The sequence below is a fragment of the Pezoporus flaviventris genome, unplaced genomic scaffold (genome assembly GCF_033815535.1).
Source record: "Pezoporus flaviventris isolate CSIRO_AGI_PZ_B2104156 unplaced genomic scaffold, CSIRO_AGI_Pfla_v1 ptg000023l, whole genome shotgun sequence".
Lineage (NCBI taxonomy): Eukaryota > Metazoa > Chordata > Aves > Psittaciformes > Psittacidae > Pezoporus > Pezoporus flaviventris.
Genome location: NW_026892571.1, coordinates 15,698,811 through 15,718,604, shown reverse-complemented (window position 1 = coordinate 15,718,604; position 19,794 = coordinate 15,698,811). Strand labels below are relative to the sequence as shown.

Here is a 19,794-nt window from a genome sequence, read left to right as displayed (position 1 = left end):
CACAGAGATCAGTTCCGTGTTGGTCTGAGTATTTGTCACTGGGGGCTGACCTTAATAATTCCTATCTGTGCCTCACCCCTGGTGTGCACAGGGAACCCTCTCTCCTAGCAGAGAGGCTCATTATTGAGAGCAAATATGGGACAGATTAGCTCTTTCCCCCCCCTAAAGTTCAGTAGAGGCCAAAGCAGTTTTGGGTACAAGGGTATAGATGTACAATTAGCCATGAGAAATACAGGAAACAATGAAAATCCCCAAATAAATACAAAGTTCTGCCTGATTTACCCACATATACACACACTTACTGAATAACTACAACTGTATATTTACACAGTCTCATGGCTAAGGGGTTTGAAAGGGTCTTCATGTGTAAAATACAGGGTTTAAGTACATGCAGGGCTGGAAGAGAAATAACATTTCTCTGCATAGAAATTGCTTTGCTTTTTTTTTCCTTAAAAAGAGTTTTAAGCTCTTCCCTGTTCCAAACTGGGGCATTTCTATAAACAGAATAGCTATATGAAAAAACAAAAATCCCACAAACAAACAAAGCAAACCCAAACCCAACCAAACCCCAAACACACCCCCAACAAAGCCTTCTTTGAATCCAAACTCTTAGAAGTTCAAACTAAAGGAACAGTTGTAGCTTAATGTAAGTTTGGAAACCAGTATCAGGGGTACGGAGCAGATGACTTTAATCCCATTTCTACCACCTCAAAACCTTTCCTGTCCAAGCATTTTTGAGATGGAAAAGATTTGTAAACAATTTTTTTTCTGCCAGAAAGAGTAATTTTGCCAAGTCAACATTTCCCAGTGAAAATGTCATCAAAATAAGCCCTTCTGGGACCAGCTGTAAGGGTCGTTTTGCGCTTATTCCCTTCTGCTGATGCAGACAAGTGCTACCCAACACTGCAGCGATCTGCTGTGGGTGTCTGTGTCTAGAACCAGCTCTGGTTTCACGTGAGGGGAGCAGGGACATACTCAGAGACTTCCCAGATTTAACATTTCAGGTGTATTTACTCCTGGTTGTTCTTTTTCCTTGAGGGATTTTGAAGTTCAGATCATTTTTTGAATCAATCTTCACGCCAGGAGAAGAAAGCAGCACGCCCTTCTAAGAGACATGAGCATCATCTCCCACCGCCTAGTTGTGCAGAGACTTTAAACCAATACTTTAACTAAACACCCAAATCCTGGATCCCATTCATCCAGCCTTCAGGAACACCCCGGTATGAATGGATCTTGGAAAACAAACAAATAGAAAGCCCTGGGCGGGCTGCATGGCCATACCCTATCCTGCTCACCCAGCACCAGCTGGCAGCAAGAAGGGAAGCAAAACCTCCCAGGTTCCTTGCTAAAATCAGTGTTATTTCACAGACGCTCACTCCAGCAGTTGAACTATGTCCTCACTGGGACACATCACGTTGAATAAATAAGCTAACATGACATCACACATGATTTTGCCTTTGGCATGGGGCGAGAACTGTATCTGAGATGTGCAGGCTGGCTGTCGGGACCAACCACAACTGCTAGTGTTGCAAAACCTCCCAACTTCACGCTCAGAGAAGGCTGCAAACCCCACATAAGCTTGTATTAATATGTAGTTTTCATATCCCAGCTGCTTACATAGGTGAGTCTGAGTGGGTCTTCAAGACTGTGCTTGCTTTCCAGCTGTGCAAGAAACCACTGCTCTTGTGAGACCTCACCTGGAACATTGTGTGCAGTTCTGGTGTCCTCAACATAAAAGGACATGGAACTGTTGGAACAAGTCCAGAAGAGACCACGAGGATGCTCAGGGGACTGGAGCACCTCCTGTATGAAGACAGGCTGAGAAAGTTGGGGCTGTTCAGCCTGGAGAAGAGAAGGCTGCGTGGAGACCTCATAGCAGCCTTCCAGTATCTGAAGGGGGCCTATAGGGATGCTGGGGAGGGACTCTTCATTAGGGACTGTAGTGACAGGACAAGGGGTAACGGGTTCAAACTTAAACAGGGGAAGTTTAGATTGGATATAAGGAGGAAATTCTTTCCTGTGAGGGTGGTGAGGCACTGGAATGGGTTGCCCAGGGAGGTTGTGAATGCTCCATCCCTGGCAGTGTTCAAGGCCAGGTTGGACAAGGCCTTGGGTGATATGGTTTAGTGTGAGGTGTCCCTGCCCGTGGCAGGGGGGTTGGAACTGGATGATCTTAAGGTCCTTTCCAACCCTAACTATTCTATGATTCTATGATGCTCAAGCAGGAATAAGAATGATGCGACTTGTGCATTGGTCCTGGCAGGAAGGGGTGGAGCTTGGACTGAACTGAAGCGAGTCCAGTGAGTGACAGCTCTCCAAGGATGCTGCTGGTGTGAGTTCCCTCACCTCATGGTAGCAACAGCAGAATAAATCAGTTCTTAAAAGCAATTTCTTCCACACTGGCAGCACTCACCGACTGAATCCCTGTGACCAGCTCTAGGACACATGTGCTGTTGTTTCCCTGACAGAGGAGACAATTTCCATGGGACCAGATGATGACAAGAGCAAATAAAATGGGTCAGACGGAGCCTTTTGACTCAAATGACTCCCTGGTTTGTTTAGCTGGGCTGACAGCAGCAGAAATGCTCTCAGGGTACCTGACCTAAGATCAAGGAAGAGATGATGGTGACATCCATGCCACCATATTAAGCTTGAGCTGCTACCAGAGCTATGAAGCCCAAGCAAAGACTGGGGTTTGAGCCAGCCCCCCTCTGCCCACAGGCTCCCTGGGGAGGGTGAAAAGTTGCTGTATTTATCCTCTACAACAACATAAACCAAGCCAAACCCAGAGGCAGGGCCTCAATGGGACTCGCTGCTTGCCTTGGGGGGAATCAGGAGGCAGCAATGGTGGTTCACCCCCATGTTTTAGCAAGTGCTTTTTGAAGCACATAGAGCCAGGCTTTCCCCATTTCCAAACAGCCCGAATAGCTGTTTTTTCCCTAAGAAAAAGTATAAAAACAAATCTTTTTTGGTATGGTGTCTTTCTACAGTAAAGAGCTGTTGTCTCAGCAGGCTTTCAGGATGATGAATTCTTAGTTTAGAGAAACAGAGCTGTTGGATTCATCTTTTCTTTATCCGAATCCATCACAGCAAAAGAAAAAACAGTAAAATTCAGCCTTGCTTTCAATCAAGAGGAGGGTGTGATTTAAAAGGATCTCTTAAAAGCTTCTCTGCTTGTTTCCAAGAGCTCGCTATTGGAAGTCCCAATCTGAATCAGAACAAAAGTTTTTCAACATGACCATTTCAACCACTGCCAGAGAAAACGCTCCCTTTGGCAGGGCTGAGAGCAGCCCTGAGCCTCTGGCTCTACAACAGCACTTGTCTGGAGGCTGTAAAGCAATAACCACGCAGAGTCCCTGGGGATGGCCACTATGGTGCTATGCAAGCAAGGTTTTATTCACGTTTATCAGCTGTAGCGAAGGAACAAGGACCTGGTTTATGTGTGGTCAGGTTCTCAAACAGATACAGGAATACATATTCAAGCTATCTGAGAAAACAAACATCTGGCAGCTTGGCCAAAACCAATATACAGAGGGACGCCTGCTCTCCCCATTCCTATCTGCAGTGCAGCAGAGGAATCCATAGGGCTGCATTGCACTAGATGGATTTAACTGATGTGCCCCACTGAGAGTGCCTGTGTGTGCTCTTTGTATCTGCTGCAGTGTCCTTGATTTTCCTCTCCACAATCACAGGAGAGTTCAAAAAGATCATCAGTTGTTATTAATGATTGAGTTTTTTCTTCTTATTTTATAATGCTTGTTTTCCTGCTGGGCCTGCATTGATTCCCTGGCAGCTTCCCTCTTTGTCAGAGGGATGCTCAGCTCAAGTGGTACTTGGTCACAGAAAACACTGCTTTGCAGAAGCTCTTGTGTGAAATAGGGAGAAGGGAACAAAGGGCAAGGGCATACCCAAGCTCAGTGCTACCTCCCAAAGTTTTGTATGGACCAGAGGCACATCTTGGACAATGTTTACATAAATGCCTGCATATAAACCCCAAATTCCTTGGCTGACCTCACCAGCTGCCCTTGATTGAATGCTGATCTTCACTGTGCTCCTTAAAGCCCTCAGACACTTGAAAGACAACAAACAAAAGAGAATCAAAGCTACCTGAGGGCTATTCCTACAGCCCAGCTGCCAGGGAAAGGGGTTTAATGAAGCTGGCTGGGAAGCCATTAGCATCCCAAGTGCAATACTCATCCCTTGGCCATGAGTAATCCCTGATGCTTCAGGAGAGAAAGTATCTCAGAGAACGCATAATGCACTGTGAAATACCATCAGTGGAAGAGAGGAGGGAAAGGCCTCCCTTGTACAGGAAGCAGCCTGTGGTCCACAGCACAAACCCCCTGATGTCCCCAGAGCTAAAAGGAGTGTTTAAAATCCTGGGGATGAGAAAGTTATGGAGTTCTTTCGGAAAACCCAGCCCTGTATTTGCTATAGTGACAGGCGGCAGAGAACAGCCTCCTCGCTAAATAAAGATCCACACGGTCCCCATTCATTCTTCCAACATTCAAGAACCAAAGATCCAAGAGTGTAAAATCCCATCTGCTGCTTTGCAACATGCAAGAGGCAATTGCAAAATCCATGTGGCTTTCTAGGTACATTCCTGCCTGTTTTCCTTAGAAAGAGCAATGCCGACCGCATCTCTCCCCTCTCCAACAGCACTTCAGCCCTAACAGCAGAACGTAAACAGCACTTCTGCCCAGCTGAAATGGGATCGGTGCTTTCCCATTTCACAAGGCAGGGAAAACAACAAAACCACCAGATACCAAAATGAGAGAGGCATGAAATTAAACAGCTCAAATAAAGATTCCCAGTGAGGTCTGCCCGTGGTTTCACCCAGTTTGAAGGCACACTGAGCGCTCATGGGATGTGCCCAGGCCTGGTGATCCCCAGCTCTTAAACACCATCCATCACACGCATGGGACTATCAGGAAATACATGGGCGCATCCCACATGCAGACCTAGCATGGCTGGGGGTTTTCTATGTTTGTGTGCTAATTCATAGTCGTACTTCACTGTTGGATGGATAACATGGGTCTGAATGCTAAGAGGGAGCAATAGCATGGATAAAATACGAAGCATCAGTGAATGCCTTGAGTTGGATTCAATTTGTTTTTTTTTTGCTATAAAAACTTCTGCATGCATATTTTATATATAAAATATAAAAATCCAGCATGCAGGGCTATGGGAGGCCCCCATCCCATGACCCGTCAGATGAAGGTGACCAGCATCATTACCAAAAGGTTCCCACTGACACCCATGCGGTACCCAGTGCCATCGTTGGTGCATGGTGATGCTTACCTGGTTCTCCGCGCCGGCCGGGCTTCCCTCGCCTCCCCGGAGGGCCTGTGGAAAGCAGAGAGAAGAGGGTCAGTGATGCTCCACGGCAAGGGACCTGCCACGTGTCCTTCCCTTAGGATTCAGGCTGCTTCCTGTCTTCCAGCCTTTCCCAACTCTCCCAAAATAGTAGCCTGTGCATTTAAATACCACTGCTTTTTCCCCACAAAATAGATCATTTTGGTGAGAAAGCTGAGGCCAAGCTCCGAAACAGGTTTTGAAGTTATTGGTGTTGCCCACATAGTAAAGGAAACCAGGTCTTAAATCCTCCAAAAGTCCAGGAAAACCTATGCAGAGTGGCTGGCAGTGCATGTATGCTGCAAACAGCAGTTACAGTCTTGCAAACCACAATATTTAAAGTATTAAAATGAGGAACAGAATCATTTTGCTACCACTCATTGGGTCAAGAAAAGTTTCTGTGCAGACTGCTAACACAGCAGAGATCTGATCATACAGTTTTAGACCTGGATTTTGGATATAAAACCTACTTGTATTCCTACCTTTCTGGATAGCAATGGCTAAGCCTGGAGTTCTCCTCTGTCCAGTTACTGTACAGCACTGCCTCTCACTAGCACACCCATAGATCTCAAGCTCCAAGTCTCACTTGCTGCTCTTGCTATGGGGTTAGCAGCATTTACTCCCTCCAATCTCAGTTCAAGCTACTCGGGATAGAAACCACAGCACTGATGAAGCACCTTGGAAACCAGACTGAGCAATTAAAGCTAATCTACGTGTGCCACCCTCTTGGCTAATTGTAGTGGTCTGACCCCCAGGCAGAGCCTGAGCCTCAGCAGTTTTCAGGCTCAGAGTGCAGGGGGCTGATTTAAACACCAGCCTTGCCTAATCCTCTGGTGTCTCCTGATGGACTCCTCCTGGATGTATTTAAGATAGAGTGATGGTTTTGCTTTACCTCTCCTGCTAGCAGCAGTGAGAAAGCAAAGGGTTTCTTAGGGAGGAGGAAATGTCCTAATGAAGGCGTAGGAGAGGGAGGCCAAGTTTTTAACTGAGTGACTAATGAGTTGGTAGCGATGCTTTTAGGCAGTCTAGAGGAGGGCTGATATTGAAGGGCAAATGCACAGAGCTCCCACATAAAGCTCAGGTTGGAGCCTTTCAAGTAAGAACGTGAGAAAGTAAAGATTCTGTATAAAAAGGAATTAGAAACTGATTTATTATTTTTTAATATTTAAGGGATTTCTTCATATTTCATACCAGAAAGGAAAAAAATGACTATTGCCTACACTGGAACAAGCTGCCCGGAGCAATTGTGTATGTTTCATCCCTGGAAACATTCAAGATCAGGTTGGATGGGGCTTTGAGCAACGTGATCTAATTGAAGACGTCCCTGCTCATGGGAGGGGGTCTGGACTAGATGAGCTTTAGAGGTCCCTTCCAACACATTCTATGATTCTATTTTAATTCTTTCCCTACAGTTTTCAAGGAAATTTGCAAGATCGATGCAGCACATGGTTTACAAGCATAGCACTCCTGTGGCAAGTGTGAGATAAACCTAAGTTGAGAGAGGGAAATAACTAAAATCCCTTTCTCATCTGTTTTATTTGTTGTTTTTCTCTGAAAGCAACAGTATTTTGGGAACAGCATCTCAAATCCTGCTGCCATTCAGCAGCTGAAAATGGAAATGTCTCCGAGGAGAGAAAATTCCAGTGGGTGGGGATTCAAAGGAAGAACGTCACACCCAGTATCCACTTCGGGCAGGACTTGCACATCACAGTCCTGTGATGAATATGCGAGTGAGTAGGACAGAGACCTCCTGGCTCCTCACAGCAAGAGGACAGCATGCAGGAGTAACCTAGGAGCTGTTAACACCATCTGCAACCTTGTCCTGTGCAGATGTGGTGAAGTCCATCGTCTGCACAATAGGAAATTGTTATTGCAGCAATTTCTAGCCCATGTTAACTTTGGATACTGCTAAAAGAGCCAGGCATAAAGTGAATCCATATTACACCTCTTGTTTCCAACCCCTTTCCAACTACAAAGGAAATTAAGGAGGGCTGAGAATTCGTTTGAAGATAAATGTTCACTGTACTCTGTTATCTAATGACTCCATCTCCTAAAAACCTTGCAGTTTGATGCTTGTTCAATATAATTAAGATTTATGTTGCATTAATGTCAATTGAGTAATAGCTGAGCCTTTCCTTCTAACCATGCCAGCTCTGCTGTATCAGTTCTGGGAGTTCTTTATTTACATTGTTATGGAAGACAGTTTTGGAGGGGGGAATTAATACAAAGCATAAACCAGTCTGTCTTTAAACAACTTGTCACGTTCAAGCTAAACAGCCTTAATCCAGGGCATAATGTGCAATCTGTGACAGCACCGTAAACTTTCCAGTAAGATGATAGATTTACTAACCTGAAGACAAAGGAAGAGAATGAAATATATTGCTGTTTGGAAACATTATGAGGAAGAGCTGATGGGTGCATCTAAAGAATAGCTACTTAGAAACAAGGTAAAAAGTTCACAGTAAATAGACTCATTTGACTTCAGTGGCTGCTACCCAGAACAGCTATGTCACCTACTGTGGGCAAATAAATGAAACACTAAAAATCAGCATCACTTTATAGTTCACATTAAATATTGTCAAAACCCAACCCATGTACTTGTCTACAGTACAGTAAGTTGCCCTTGTTTCAATTAATTTACCCCTTGCAAATTGAGTCACTGCAAAGCAGGTTGCTTAGTGAGCACCATAATCCATCAATACCAAGAAAATACGTCTATAGCACTATGTGTTATGTGCTTAGCATCTTCCTACCCCTTGTAATTAGATCAAATCTGGTCCTTGACTCATGGTCCGCAGCCCTGGGAGGCTATATTGCTGCCTCCTGTCCCTTCAGCTTGATGGGCATATTGCTGCCTGCCTTACTATTGGGCATAAGAATCAATGATCACCAAGGTTAAAATGAGTTTAAAATGCCAATAAGAAGGAGTTCCTGGTACCACAGCCCAGCAAAACCTCACTGAAGTCAGCCAATGCTTTTTAAATGTTGAGCTAGTGAAGCACATTTTTAACCCAAGAACTCATGGTACCAGGCTTGTGTTATCTTTTCACTTGCACTTCTCCTACACATCACCCTTTCCCACCAAGAGCACATATCCAGACATACTAACCATAAACCTCTTTCTTCACGCCATGTGCTGCCGAGGTTCTCAAGGACTCTTTTTTAGGTACATTGATACAAAAAAGTAGTTGGGAACACCATTCCAGTAAAAGCCCTCTGCAAAGCGAGATGAAGACCTATCTTACCAGATATCTTTAAGGATTTCTTTCCCTTGCAAGCACGGCACATTGAGCTGATCACGTTGTGACCTCAGTCATAACTGTTGAGCTTAATTTTAGGGCCTTGTTTTCTGGATGAACTCATATCTAACTCATCGTGGGATTAAGTGTTACACCATTATGGAGGGTCTCTCTGCTCGCATGCTTGCACTCTTTTTTTTGGTGAGCTTGAAATGGTTTAGATACTGTTTCCCCTTCTTCCCTTTTGGTGTTTTTCAAGTTGCCTTCAACGCATCGGTGTTCCTTCAGTTAAAAGCGAACCAACCAGAAGAATAGCTTGAACAAATTGGTTAGTTCAGGCACTCTCAGAAAAGGGGAATTGTTTTGTTTCATATGGCTTCACTTAGAAGGCAGAGAACTTTGCAGCAGTGTACCACAGGGTCTGGTATTGAGCACGAAGAAACCACGGCCCCGGTCTAGCCGGCTGTTCCTGCACAAAGGCCAATTTACTTTCTTGTTCCCTAGGGAAAAGGTTTATGGTTCACGGGCAGAAGTCAGTTTCTGCGATGCTTGCTCAGCTGATACTCATCAGGTATTCAAGTTGGGCTGCAGGCTCCGAGACCACAGATCCAAGATTAAACAGTTTTGGGTCACAACACTTTGCGTGAACCTTTTTGGCTTTGGATTCCAACGGACCCAAAGATTCAAAGCAAATACCAGATGCAGATTGGAAACACGCAGCACCTACAGCCTACAGAAGTTTTCCAAATAAAACAAAGAAAACCCCCACCATTATCTAGATTCATTTCAAATTTGGCCCAAGTGCCCCAACAGCTCTCTGAAATCCTGGGCTATGTTTTATGTTAGTAAAAAAGCCACCCAGAATGCAACCCTCTGGTTGTTAGCTGGGAAAAGCTCTTTGCAGTTCAATACGTGATCCAGTTGCTTTCAAGTTACAGAACAAGCAATAAACTGTTTTCCTTATACCACACAGCCTTTCCAAGCAGGGATGCACACAAGCATCCTCCTCGCCATGTGTTGGGGAGATGTGCTCAACTGTGGGGAAGAAAACTCCTGCTGCAGGAACCAAACTGGTATATTATTATTGGAATAATGAAGGGTGGTATTCAAGTTATCTTTTGCTTAAAGAGCCTCAGGACCTCAGCACTAAAGGTCTACAGCCTCAAACTCTCCTTTACCTACAGCTGAGCTAAAATGAGGGGATCCAGTGAGAGGATGGGTTGGAGTGCACAGTCTTAAACTGTCCTAACAGGATGCAGCAGAGCAAATCAGGTCCCATATCTTAACATCCACCAGCAACAATGAAGCCTGCACACAAAGTCTATTGGCTTGAGATGACACAACATTTCAAGACCAGAGACAAATTTTGGGTGTTTTAAGTGATTTTTTTAGCAGTAATAAACCAAGGCCCCTTTTCCCTAGGGTGGATGCTTGTTGCAAAGGAAAAACTAAATATTCAAGCTCATTCAGAGGGTGAAATGATACATACACACATGCTGAACCCAAAGCGCAGATTACCTCCCATTTAAAACAACTGAGATGGTGCTGCTCACTCGATGCTCTGGATTTCCCTCCCACATCCCTAAATCATTTTTCCTCTCGTTTCCCACACCCAGAGACAGTTTGTTCAAACAGTCAAGTGCATACAGCTCTTTTGTTTAGTCACCAGGGCACAAAGATAAACTGAATTTGAGATATAAATTAAGAAGTGACTGGAATAAAGCCACAATTGCACTTACATCAAACATAGGATTCCCCCCCCCCCCGTTATGGCTGGTCTTAGTCAAGCCATTTCCAGATAATACACTGGCACAGCTGCAGCACAGTGCAGGGCAGGAGCAGATGGATGCAGTATACCCCCCTTTGTGTTTAAAACAAGAGGATGCATATTTTGGCTGCTGTGGGGCTGCTATATGCAAGGTAGAAAGGCTTTCACGGCAGATTTCAGTTTCCCACATCTGCATTGAAGCAGCTGCTTCAGTTTGAGCCCTAGATAGAGATAGTGAAGTGCCTGTGCACAGACACGCATGTGTATTTGGCTCTGTGTTTCTTTATGAGAACAGTGACCATAGCTCTGCGTTCTACCCATATGTTCCTACACACTTAAAACACCCAGGAAGGTTAAAAACACAGAAGCAAGTCACAGTCTCTTCCTTTCGGACTTACTGCTTAGGTAAATCAGGCGCAGTTTCATCAGTGTGAATCTGGAAGATGAACAGAGACTCCTTTTTCTGCTATGGATACAAGGCAGAAAACAAGGTAGTGCTAGAGCTGAGGAACAGAAGTGATGCCAAACTCACACCAGAGACCTCTGATAGCAACTGACTGCAAATTCATCACCATTATAGTACCTTCAGCACTAGATAACTTAAAGCATCACTGCCTGGACCAGACAAGTAAAAGGATACCCTCAAGGTCAAAGCATTTGCAAATGAGGCTTTTCCTGCTTAAATAATTGTTAACACAAAACCAGCTCCAGGAAGAAGTCACCAGTGATCAAGTTGCACAGTTATTCAGCAGAGGGAGAGGAGCATTGCTCTACTTGAGTCACTACATTTGCCCCTATGAAACACCAGCCTTTTTATAAGCACATGGAGCGCATGCACGCATTGGGAGTGCCTCTACAGCAGGAGATAGTTCTGCATTCCTTGCAGAAGTAAGACAATTTTCATTATTCCAAGAACTGCAGGACACTTCCATAAGGTAAGCAAGATAATGAAGCACTTACTGCTTCCTTTAGCTTTCATTTACAGTCTCGCATTTAAACAAGTTTGACATGCTGGATTACAAAATCTCTCGTGAAGCATTCAGATCTGACACAAAGCACTTGGGTTTTGATGAACTGCAATTCTGGAGCACGGAAGTACTCAAAGCTAATGGGTATTATCTACTATTAGAATTAGCCATTCCCGAGCCAGGATCCCACAGCAAAACCATAAACTGTTCCTTGTCATTTTCAATATTTAATATGCATAAAAAGAGAGGAGAAACCAGCAAGTCAAGGCACTGAGAGCAGCTAAATAGCATGGTTTCTTGTATAACCAGAGATGATCTCGGTAACTGTAGAGATGCGTATACATTAGAGACTTGAAGCAAAGAACCACAGACTTTGTATTTATACGTTATTCTTACACACAAAAGACATTTGTGGACATAGTCTACAGTTAATGCCCATTTCGGCAGGATTTTCCACGCTCATTGTTTCTCAGCTTCCTAAAAAGGCGCACGCAAGCATGTGCAAACCATAAAGCATAAGAGGGACGGGGCCAAGCCCATCCTAAGAGCAAGCCCACAGCCATCACGCTAATATCACCAACAGATTTCGCTTCCATGTTACAAATGCAGTTTAAACACAGAAATCAAAGTTTTCCTGTTTCAAAACTCATCCAACACGGCACTATTACATGTCACAATTTCAGCAGCTTAAAAGCTGTTGAATTCTTCCTCCTGTGGTCTTCAAAAGAAACATTTTTCTCCTGTTTCATCCTCTCTCCTCCCCAAGTTTTCTGCATACAACAGGCATTTCCTCCATCTCTTTTAGAGCTACCTTGCTTTCCATACATTGCCCCAGAAGCAATATCATCGATATAAAGACAGAAGACCAGGAATAGTCTGTCAAATAAATACAAGCTTCTAGAGCTCTTCTTATTTCCATTACCTGCCTTAAAGCTCAGAGCCATAGGCTTCAAAGCACAGCAAAAGCACATCATAGTGACAAAACTCAAGCAAAACCCAAAATGCAAAATCCCTTCCATATGGGTTGTATATGGGGACAAAGTGCCATATCTAGGGATATTCTGTTCTACACAATGGTACCAGCAAACTATCAGCAACACACATACGTCCCAGCAGATGCTGGTGATGGAAGGGAAACTGGAGAATACAGCATCAGGGATTTCAGTTTTGCTCCAAACCAAGCACAGCACCATTTGGTGTCTGTGTGCTCCTGGCCAAGTTCCACATAAACAAACAACAACTGATTTTGAAAACCTAGTGGTATTATGTCAGTTTAGCTTCCAAAAAGCTGCAGCCTCCAGTAATCCAGTTGGTGAGTGACAAACGAGCACTGATGAAGCCTTGCAAAACAGAAGTAAAAGCTGTATAAATGAAGGAAGAATAAATCATATTTTATCACAATGACAGCAGTGCCATGCAAATAAACTGAAAGGGTAGATTTAGATTAGGTATAAGGAAGAAGCTCTTCCCTGTGAGGGTGCTGAGGCGCTGGCACGGGGTGCCCAGAGAAGCTGTGGCTGCCCCATCCCTGGCAGTGCTCAAGGCCAGGTTGGACACAGGGGCTTGGAGCACCCTGCTCTAGTGGAAGCACCATCTGCAAGCCTCCAGTTACTGACACAAGAGAAAATAAAGTCCTTTCTTGCACATGGAGTGTCCCTCCTCTTGTCATAGCTGTTTAATGAGCTCCTTGAGCAGGGATGGGGCATATGGCTTCAGGACACCACATCTTACCTAATCACTCAGCCCCACATAGGACCTGGGAGCATGAACACACACAGTTATCTCTGAAGTCAAGCAAGCCCAGCTGGTGGCTTTGGGAGAAGACTTTGCAAGATGAGCTATGCTACAGCACACACTAGTGCATGAGGTGATTACTGATTATGCGTTATCCAACGTAATGTTTGTGCCATTCACAACACCAGATACATGATCTTTCCGACAACATATTTTAAAGGGGACACAATTCAGCCATCAGGAGCTTCATCCATTCTCCCACTAAATATGTCAGTGGAACAACACCAAGAGAGGGGCTCTGAGCAGTGCTGTTAAAATGCCGCTCAGCACATGGGAAAGGGCTATTATTAACGTCACTGTGACCTTGCAGAGATTGGGATTTGTCCCAGGATGGTGGCAACAGCTGCAAGATGATGCTTTTCGCTGCCGGGAATATATCTTCCAACTGGCCATCAGTGGGATGTACGAGCAACCAGCAGAAACACAGGTAAAAGCACTTTGTGAATTGAGTGGATGACTAAAGAGATTCAGGAGACAGACCAGGTAACTGCAGGGGCGTTCCAGTTTTCTTTGCACACAGATTTTCATGCTGCGCTTATCCCACCAGTGCACCACCAACACTCAGCTCTGGAGGAGGGTCTCCTGTTCAGGCCATGGTGGTCTCACAGTCAGCCCTTGGGAAGGAGGTTTCACACGGCAGGAGGATATCCAAGGGAAAGCCTAGAGATCAGCTGGGGAAGAGTGCAGTAGGAGGAGGAGAAAAAGAATGAGAATGGAAGATTTAAGGAAAAAAAGCAAGATCAATGAAAAGCCAATTGCACTAATGGCAAAGAAGAGTTTTCAGGTATAACAGAATACACAAATATAGCCATATATCATGCTAGACTAGCCTTGGAAGGGGGTATTTTCCTGCTTGAGATATAACCTGGAGGACTGGAGGTGAGAAACAGAGTCACAACCTCATGGAGGCTTCCCATATCAGGATTGAAATTATAATGGAAAAAAAAAAGTCAAATAAAATGATTTCACTCCCAGAGCAGCAGAAACAATGTACTTTGTTCTCACAAATTGGGACCAGGTAGGTTGGCACAAGGTCTTTGGCAAAGGAACAATTTAGCCTCAAATTTGAGACCAAAGCAATAGCATTAGATCACTTACTCAGACTTAAGTTGTGAGCAGCTGTTTGGCTTTTATTTCACACAAAAGCTTATACAGTAAAAGGAATTCCTGGCCCACATTCAAATGCTATATTTGCTCGTAGGCAGTGTTTCTCATTTTAGCCCTGATAATGCAATGAAATCAGTGATGAAAAATTTTTTGCAGGAGAGATGCAGAGGAGAATAAAAAGTATTCCTTTTTTGAAGACTGAGGCTTTGTTGTTTCTCGAAATGTAATATTTAGACCTCGACTTTTCACCATGCTGAAGATTTAATCGCTGAGCTTCACCTCATTTTAACTGAGCATATAATTATAGGTACAATCATCCTCTTTCCCTGACGACCTGGGGCAAACACCAGATTTGCTGTGTGTAACACCAGTCTGTTTTCCCACCCATCAAGATCCTTCCAACAAAGGAACATACGAACCTTTATGAAAAATACAGTTTCCATTATATAGACAGAACCAGTATGTGCTACGCTCATATTCACTCCTTAGAAAGAATATGGTTTTTCCTGTACCAAGTGTGAATGATCAGAACAATCCTTTTTTACTGCCGTGCATCTGAGCTACATCACACAGCTTCCAGCAGGAATACGCTGAGGCAGGCGCAGTTATAATTGCTAGCTGAGGTTTAAATGGTCACACTTAAGAGGTCTGATAAATAAAAGCAATTAAATGACTAACTTAAGAGCAGCAATTGTGGGTCTAGTTAAAGAATTAGGCTCCCAAGCATAATGTTAATCCATGTCAGGTCTGAATCCAATTAAGAAGCAGAAACACAACAGCTAATGCGAAGCCTTGATAAAAAAGAAATTAAAAACAAAATAAAATCAAAGAATACCAGCACTTTCTGCCTGAACCCCATGAAACATAAAAGGCTGCCCCAAAGATTAATTACAACTGCCATCAGAAGGCAAGACAAATCTAAGATACCCAGTCAAAACATCCCTTTGGTCATGCCCACAGCCCTAGGTGACCAGACTGCAGAGATCACTGTCAGGGTAAAGGAGAGTTTGCTCTAGGCTTGGAATGTGGATGCGAAGTATATGGTTAGCAATGAGACTCACTGTAAAACAGCTGTAGGAAAACCAGGGGGGAAAAAAGCCCTGAACAGGTATATTGGCATATATAGAAACACAGTTGAGATACCAGAAAGCATGCTGACATTTCTTTGGCATGCCATGCCTCAGGGGTGGTTGGCACAAGGTAGGGAACAAGTGCAATTAATGCAATAGCACAAGCCAATACTCAGAAAAGTTGCAAAGAAAACCCTTTGTACCATGTTTTGGGCCTGTTCTGGCCCAGAATTCAGTGGCAATGGTTGATTTTTATTCAAGTGAGAAGAGGGGATGATATACTGCTCACACATCTGGAGAACGCTTCGGTAACAACTTCATTTTAGACCAAAGTCTCCTCCTAGGCCAACGTGTTGCACCAAGCTGCTTACAAGCACATGGCTTTCCAAGATGTGAGGTATACTGCAGAGCTCTGCAAGTGGACATTCAACTCGCCAATTACCAAAATGACACCAAAATTTGTTTAACAGTGTTCATTTGCTTACTCGATGCATCTTATTTGATGAATAGTTTGTTTTATTTGGCTGCCTCAGGATCACCAGTCTTGCAAACAACTCAAAGCTGTAATAACGCGAGTGACTTTGCTCAGCTGCTTCTTCCAGATGCTCAATTAGTTACCAAACAGCCAAATGCATCTTTCAGAGGTACTTAGAGCCTTTTCAGCTCTGAAGTTTCAGTCGTGTATAAAGCAGTAGGTCTATAAATCTTCAGATGTGACAGCTAAACACATTCATTCCCATTTTAAAGTAGAAAAAGGCAGGATAGCTAGGACAGCAGTCAGAGATGCACAGTGGTTGATCTTCTCTAATTAGTGAAAAGCATCTCAAAGATCAAACAGGAAATTGAAATTATTTCTGACAATCCTAAAGGTGCAACTTTTTACCTCCAGATTTGTGAATTCCCATCATCTGTGCATCGCAGAGACCAGGTACACAACTGCTGCATTGCCAGTTTAACTTACCAAACAATATCCAGGAAAGGTTCAAAGGTTTAGCGGAGATGAGATATTGTTGGTCTTTAAACATTGAGATGAGATGAAAAGAAGGAGGCAATTACTCTGAGCAAAGCTATCCAATATGTTCCCAAGTTTGGATACTCGCATAGGTTTCCACTTGTATTTTAAAGTGTTCAAGTTTGAGAAAAACAATGCAAAAGATGGTGGAAGGAAGGAACAGGCCAGAGAAATACAAAAGGGAAACACAAAGAGCATCCAGCTTTCTTCTTGTTTGGTGTTAAGGGCAAGAACAATGGTGGGATTGCATGGACTGAAGCTGCAGGTATGCGGGCATGGGAAAGACGGTGCATCTTTTTGTCACAGTGAGGGACGAAACGTTTGCAGGACAGAATTAACACACAAGATTTCACTTCACAAATACATCAGTTTGGGACTTTATTGAACCATTTTATGAGCTATTTTGTCCACGCACCACTATTTTCCCAATTGTATGCTCCAGGTACTGCATGAAGACTTTTTGCTAACTCTCCAAGTCTACCTTGGTCTTGAAAGAGTAAAAAAAGACAGGTCTCTCCCCAGAGCAGGGCAGCAGGGTTGGCCTTCATCTTTCATTGATTAATATACGATGCCTATTGCTGTATCTTGCCAAGTTTCTAACTAAAATCAGACCTGGATTTAAGATGCAACACAATGAGATGAATTCTGCTTTCAATTTTGCTTTCTGGATTCCAGGATACACTTTTAAACTATTGATATACTGGATGTAATTTCACCTGAAGATCTAAGAGTACTTCAAGTAGAAACCTTGAGAGTCCTGTGTGATTACAGATAGATTGCCACTGATTTCTGAAATGGAGATAAATGAAGCCTTTGGAAGGGCACTTAGCCACATACCGAAGTGTAATGGATAGAAATTAACACTGAAAGCAGAGGAGGAATTTGATTATTAATTAATATCCATAATCAGCGTTTTATCATTTAATGCATCCACAGCTAAATAATGCACAGGCAGGTTGCGTTACAGGGTGGGACTCTGAGGGATTTGGCGAGTACCAAGCAATGAAGCCCTGTCTGAAAGCAAACCCAGATCCCAACATTTCTACTCATTGTATGTTTTAGAACACATTTAAAGATTTCCCATTCTTGGAGCACAAACACTTATAGCTCAAATAGGGTTTTATAGACACTAAATATGAGTCCATAGAACTAAACTAAGAACTTGGACAAAGTAACATAAAAGGGTATTTTTTCCGCCCCCCTCCGAATTTTTCAGCAGCCTCAGAATTCAGGAAGATCAGTTCTAGGTATAGATTCTCCAGATAATTGATGAGACCACAAAGCCAATGTAAATCCCAAACTAGATTTTGCTTTGCAATCACCTTGTCTCTACAATCCAGGGATACTACTGCCCACTGCGGAGGCCTGTGAAATATCTCCTCCCATAGGAGATCCTCACAGGAGCCTTCAGGCATGTTTATACATCACTGCTGCATGCTCACGAGTGGTTGTACAGACCCATAACACCAGGGAACCCACTACAGCCATGGCTAAAATTTGTCCTAAAACCAGGCTTCTGGCCAGGAGGGAGATGTTCCCTTGCCCTGAGGCACAGAAGGGCAATAACCCACGTTACCCAGGTGAAAGCAAGCTATGAAGAATGACATCTGGTTTCTGCACAACTTGGCTGTTAAACCTCTCTCTTGCTGATGTTTCTGTTTCTTATCTTTTTTGCTTGCATTTGGAGCTAAAACAAGTTCCAGCTGAGTGAAGGAGCTGGCTGCTGCAGGGGTCAGCCCCAATGGGCCCCCTGTGCCCCAGGTCCCAAGCAGGGAGAGGAACCCACCAAGCACCTTCCCCATGGGCCAGCCTGGTGCCGGTACCCGTTTCATGTCATATGAGATTCCACTAACACTTTACATCGCTTCATCTCCGTTTTCCTCAAAAGTGACCCATAGTTTTCCTCTTGGAGATGAAAATGTCTGATTATCGATCACGACTCTGTCTCTTCTCTGCTTCCCACAGCTCCATCAACCCCTTCTGCTGCTGACAAAGGCCATTTCCCACCTTCATTTTCTTCTGGGCCTGTTGAATTATACATGTTTATGTTTGCTGCAAATTCCATGGGGTAAATTTTGCAAGCACTCTGCCTGAATCCACATAATAATAATTCAGATCCTCCAAGAAACTATGTGTCACTTGTATAAAATTGGAAAGGCTAAAAAGCCCTCAAATTATTACAGCTGCTCCCCCGCCCAGCAACTCTTCAGGCACCTTGGAAAGCTGCTATTGCTCTGATTGACAGGGATACATTAACAGCCCAATGCAAGCCAGCTGATTGACAAGCCCCTTTCCTTTTGTGTCCGATTGTGCTTGGTAAACCATTTAAAACATGTCAAACAAATACCGCAGTTCAACAGTTCCTTATGAAACTCCTGCCAGCTCCGATCCCTCCGGAGGAGGCAATTACCTTATTCATAGGGGCTGGGGAACAAATGCCAAATTTCTTCTCCATAATCATTTATTAATTGTTCTCATATTGAAAAATTGACTTTGGTAAAAGAAATAAGATCCAGCCCTTGCTTGGATGGCTGCAAGAAAAAGTCATTTTGCAAAAGCAGGGCATCCCAGCCCAGGCGTGAGCCAGCTTTTACTGAGCCTGTGCCCACTTGCCCAGGATCTGATGGGGAAACATTGAGGAAGAGAACCTTTACATTGGAGAAAAAAAAGGAAAATGAAGTTCTGGGTCATGGCTATTCAGCATGATTTGACTCTGAGCATTTATTGTGCTATTACTGTTATAGCAACCAGGAGACTTATATGCTTTGCGAAGCGCATGCATAGAAGACTCGCATTCCAAAGGCACTACTATTCCATATACATACAACAAAAATGAGCTTGAATAGGAAACGGATGGGATAAAGAAGAGGATAAACACAAATGAGGGTATGACCATAAATTCCACTCAACTCCAGCAGCAGTGACTCACTGGGGTTTAATTGTACCATTTTACAGCTATGGAGGAGAACTCATTCCAGTCGTGCATATGCCACCTCTTCAGTTTTCAAATCACAAAAAGCACCTTAAACATTTCAGAGGTGGGAGTTTTGCCTGAAAAAGCCCATTTTGATGCTTACAGGAATGGTGATTTTCTGCCTTTTTTAATTATTTTTTTTTTTAAACTACAGCAGGAAATAGTAAGTAAACTGGACACTTGACAATCCCTAGAAAATATTTACACTAATAAAACTGCCCAAAGCAAACAAACAGTTGCCAGAAACACAACTTAAGTTGATGGAATAAGAAATAAACACAAGCATAATGGATGGGTTCAGCCTAGAACCTTTGTGCACATAGATCAAGCAGTCCCTTCCCCTCCAGCATCACTCCCTGGTCCTGCCTGATGGGCTCCACTGCAGATATGGCCCAGGACCTGTGTCAGTGCCTTCATTTAAAACCTCAATGTCTTAAAGCATTTACTTCTTCTTCCGCTGGTTAGAGAAAGCAGTGATGGAGCACAGGAGAGCGAAGCTGCTCATGG

General features: G+C 43.7%; 1 protein-coding gene across 1 annotated transcript in view; it reads right to left on the bottom strand.

The window, feature by feature from the left end:
* The window catches only part of LOC133271267 (collagen alpha-1(XXIII) chain-like), a gene marked incomplete at its 5' end in the record, with an annotated part of 171,518 nt that overhangs the window by 41,777 nt on the left and 109,947 nt on the right, over window positions 1-19,794 (bottom strand). The window contains one exon of the mRNA XM_061457214.1: window positions 5,302-5,346. Coding sequence (XP_061313198.1) covers window positions 5,302-5,346 — 45 coding nt within the window. The remainder of the gene's footprint in view (window positions 1-5,301; window positions 5,347-19,794) is intronic.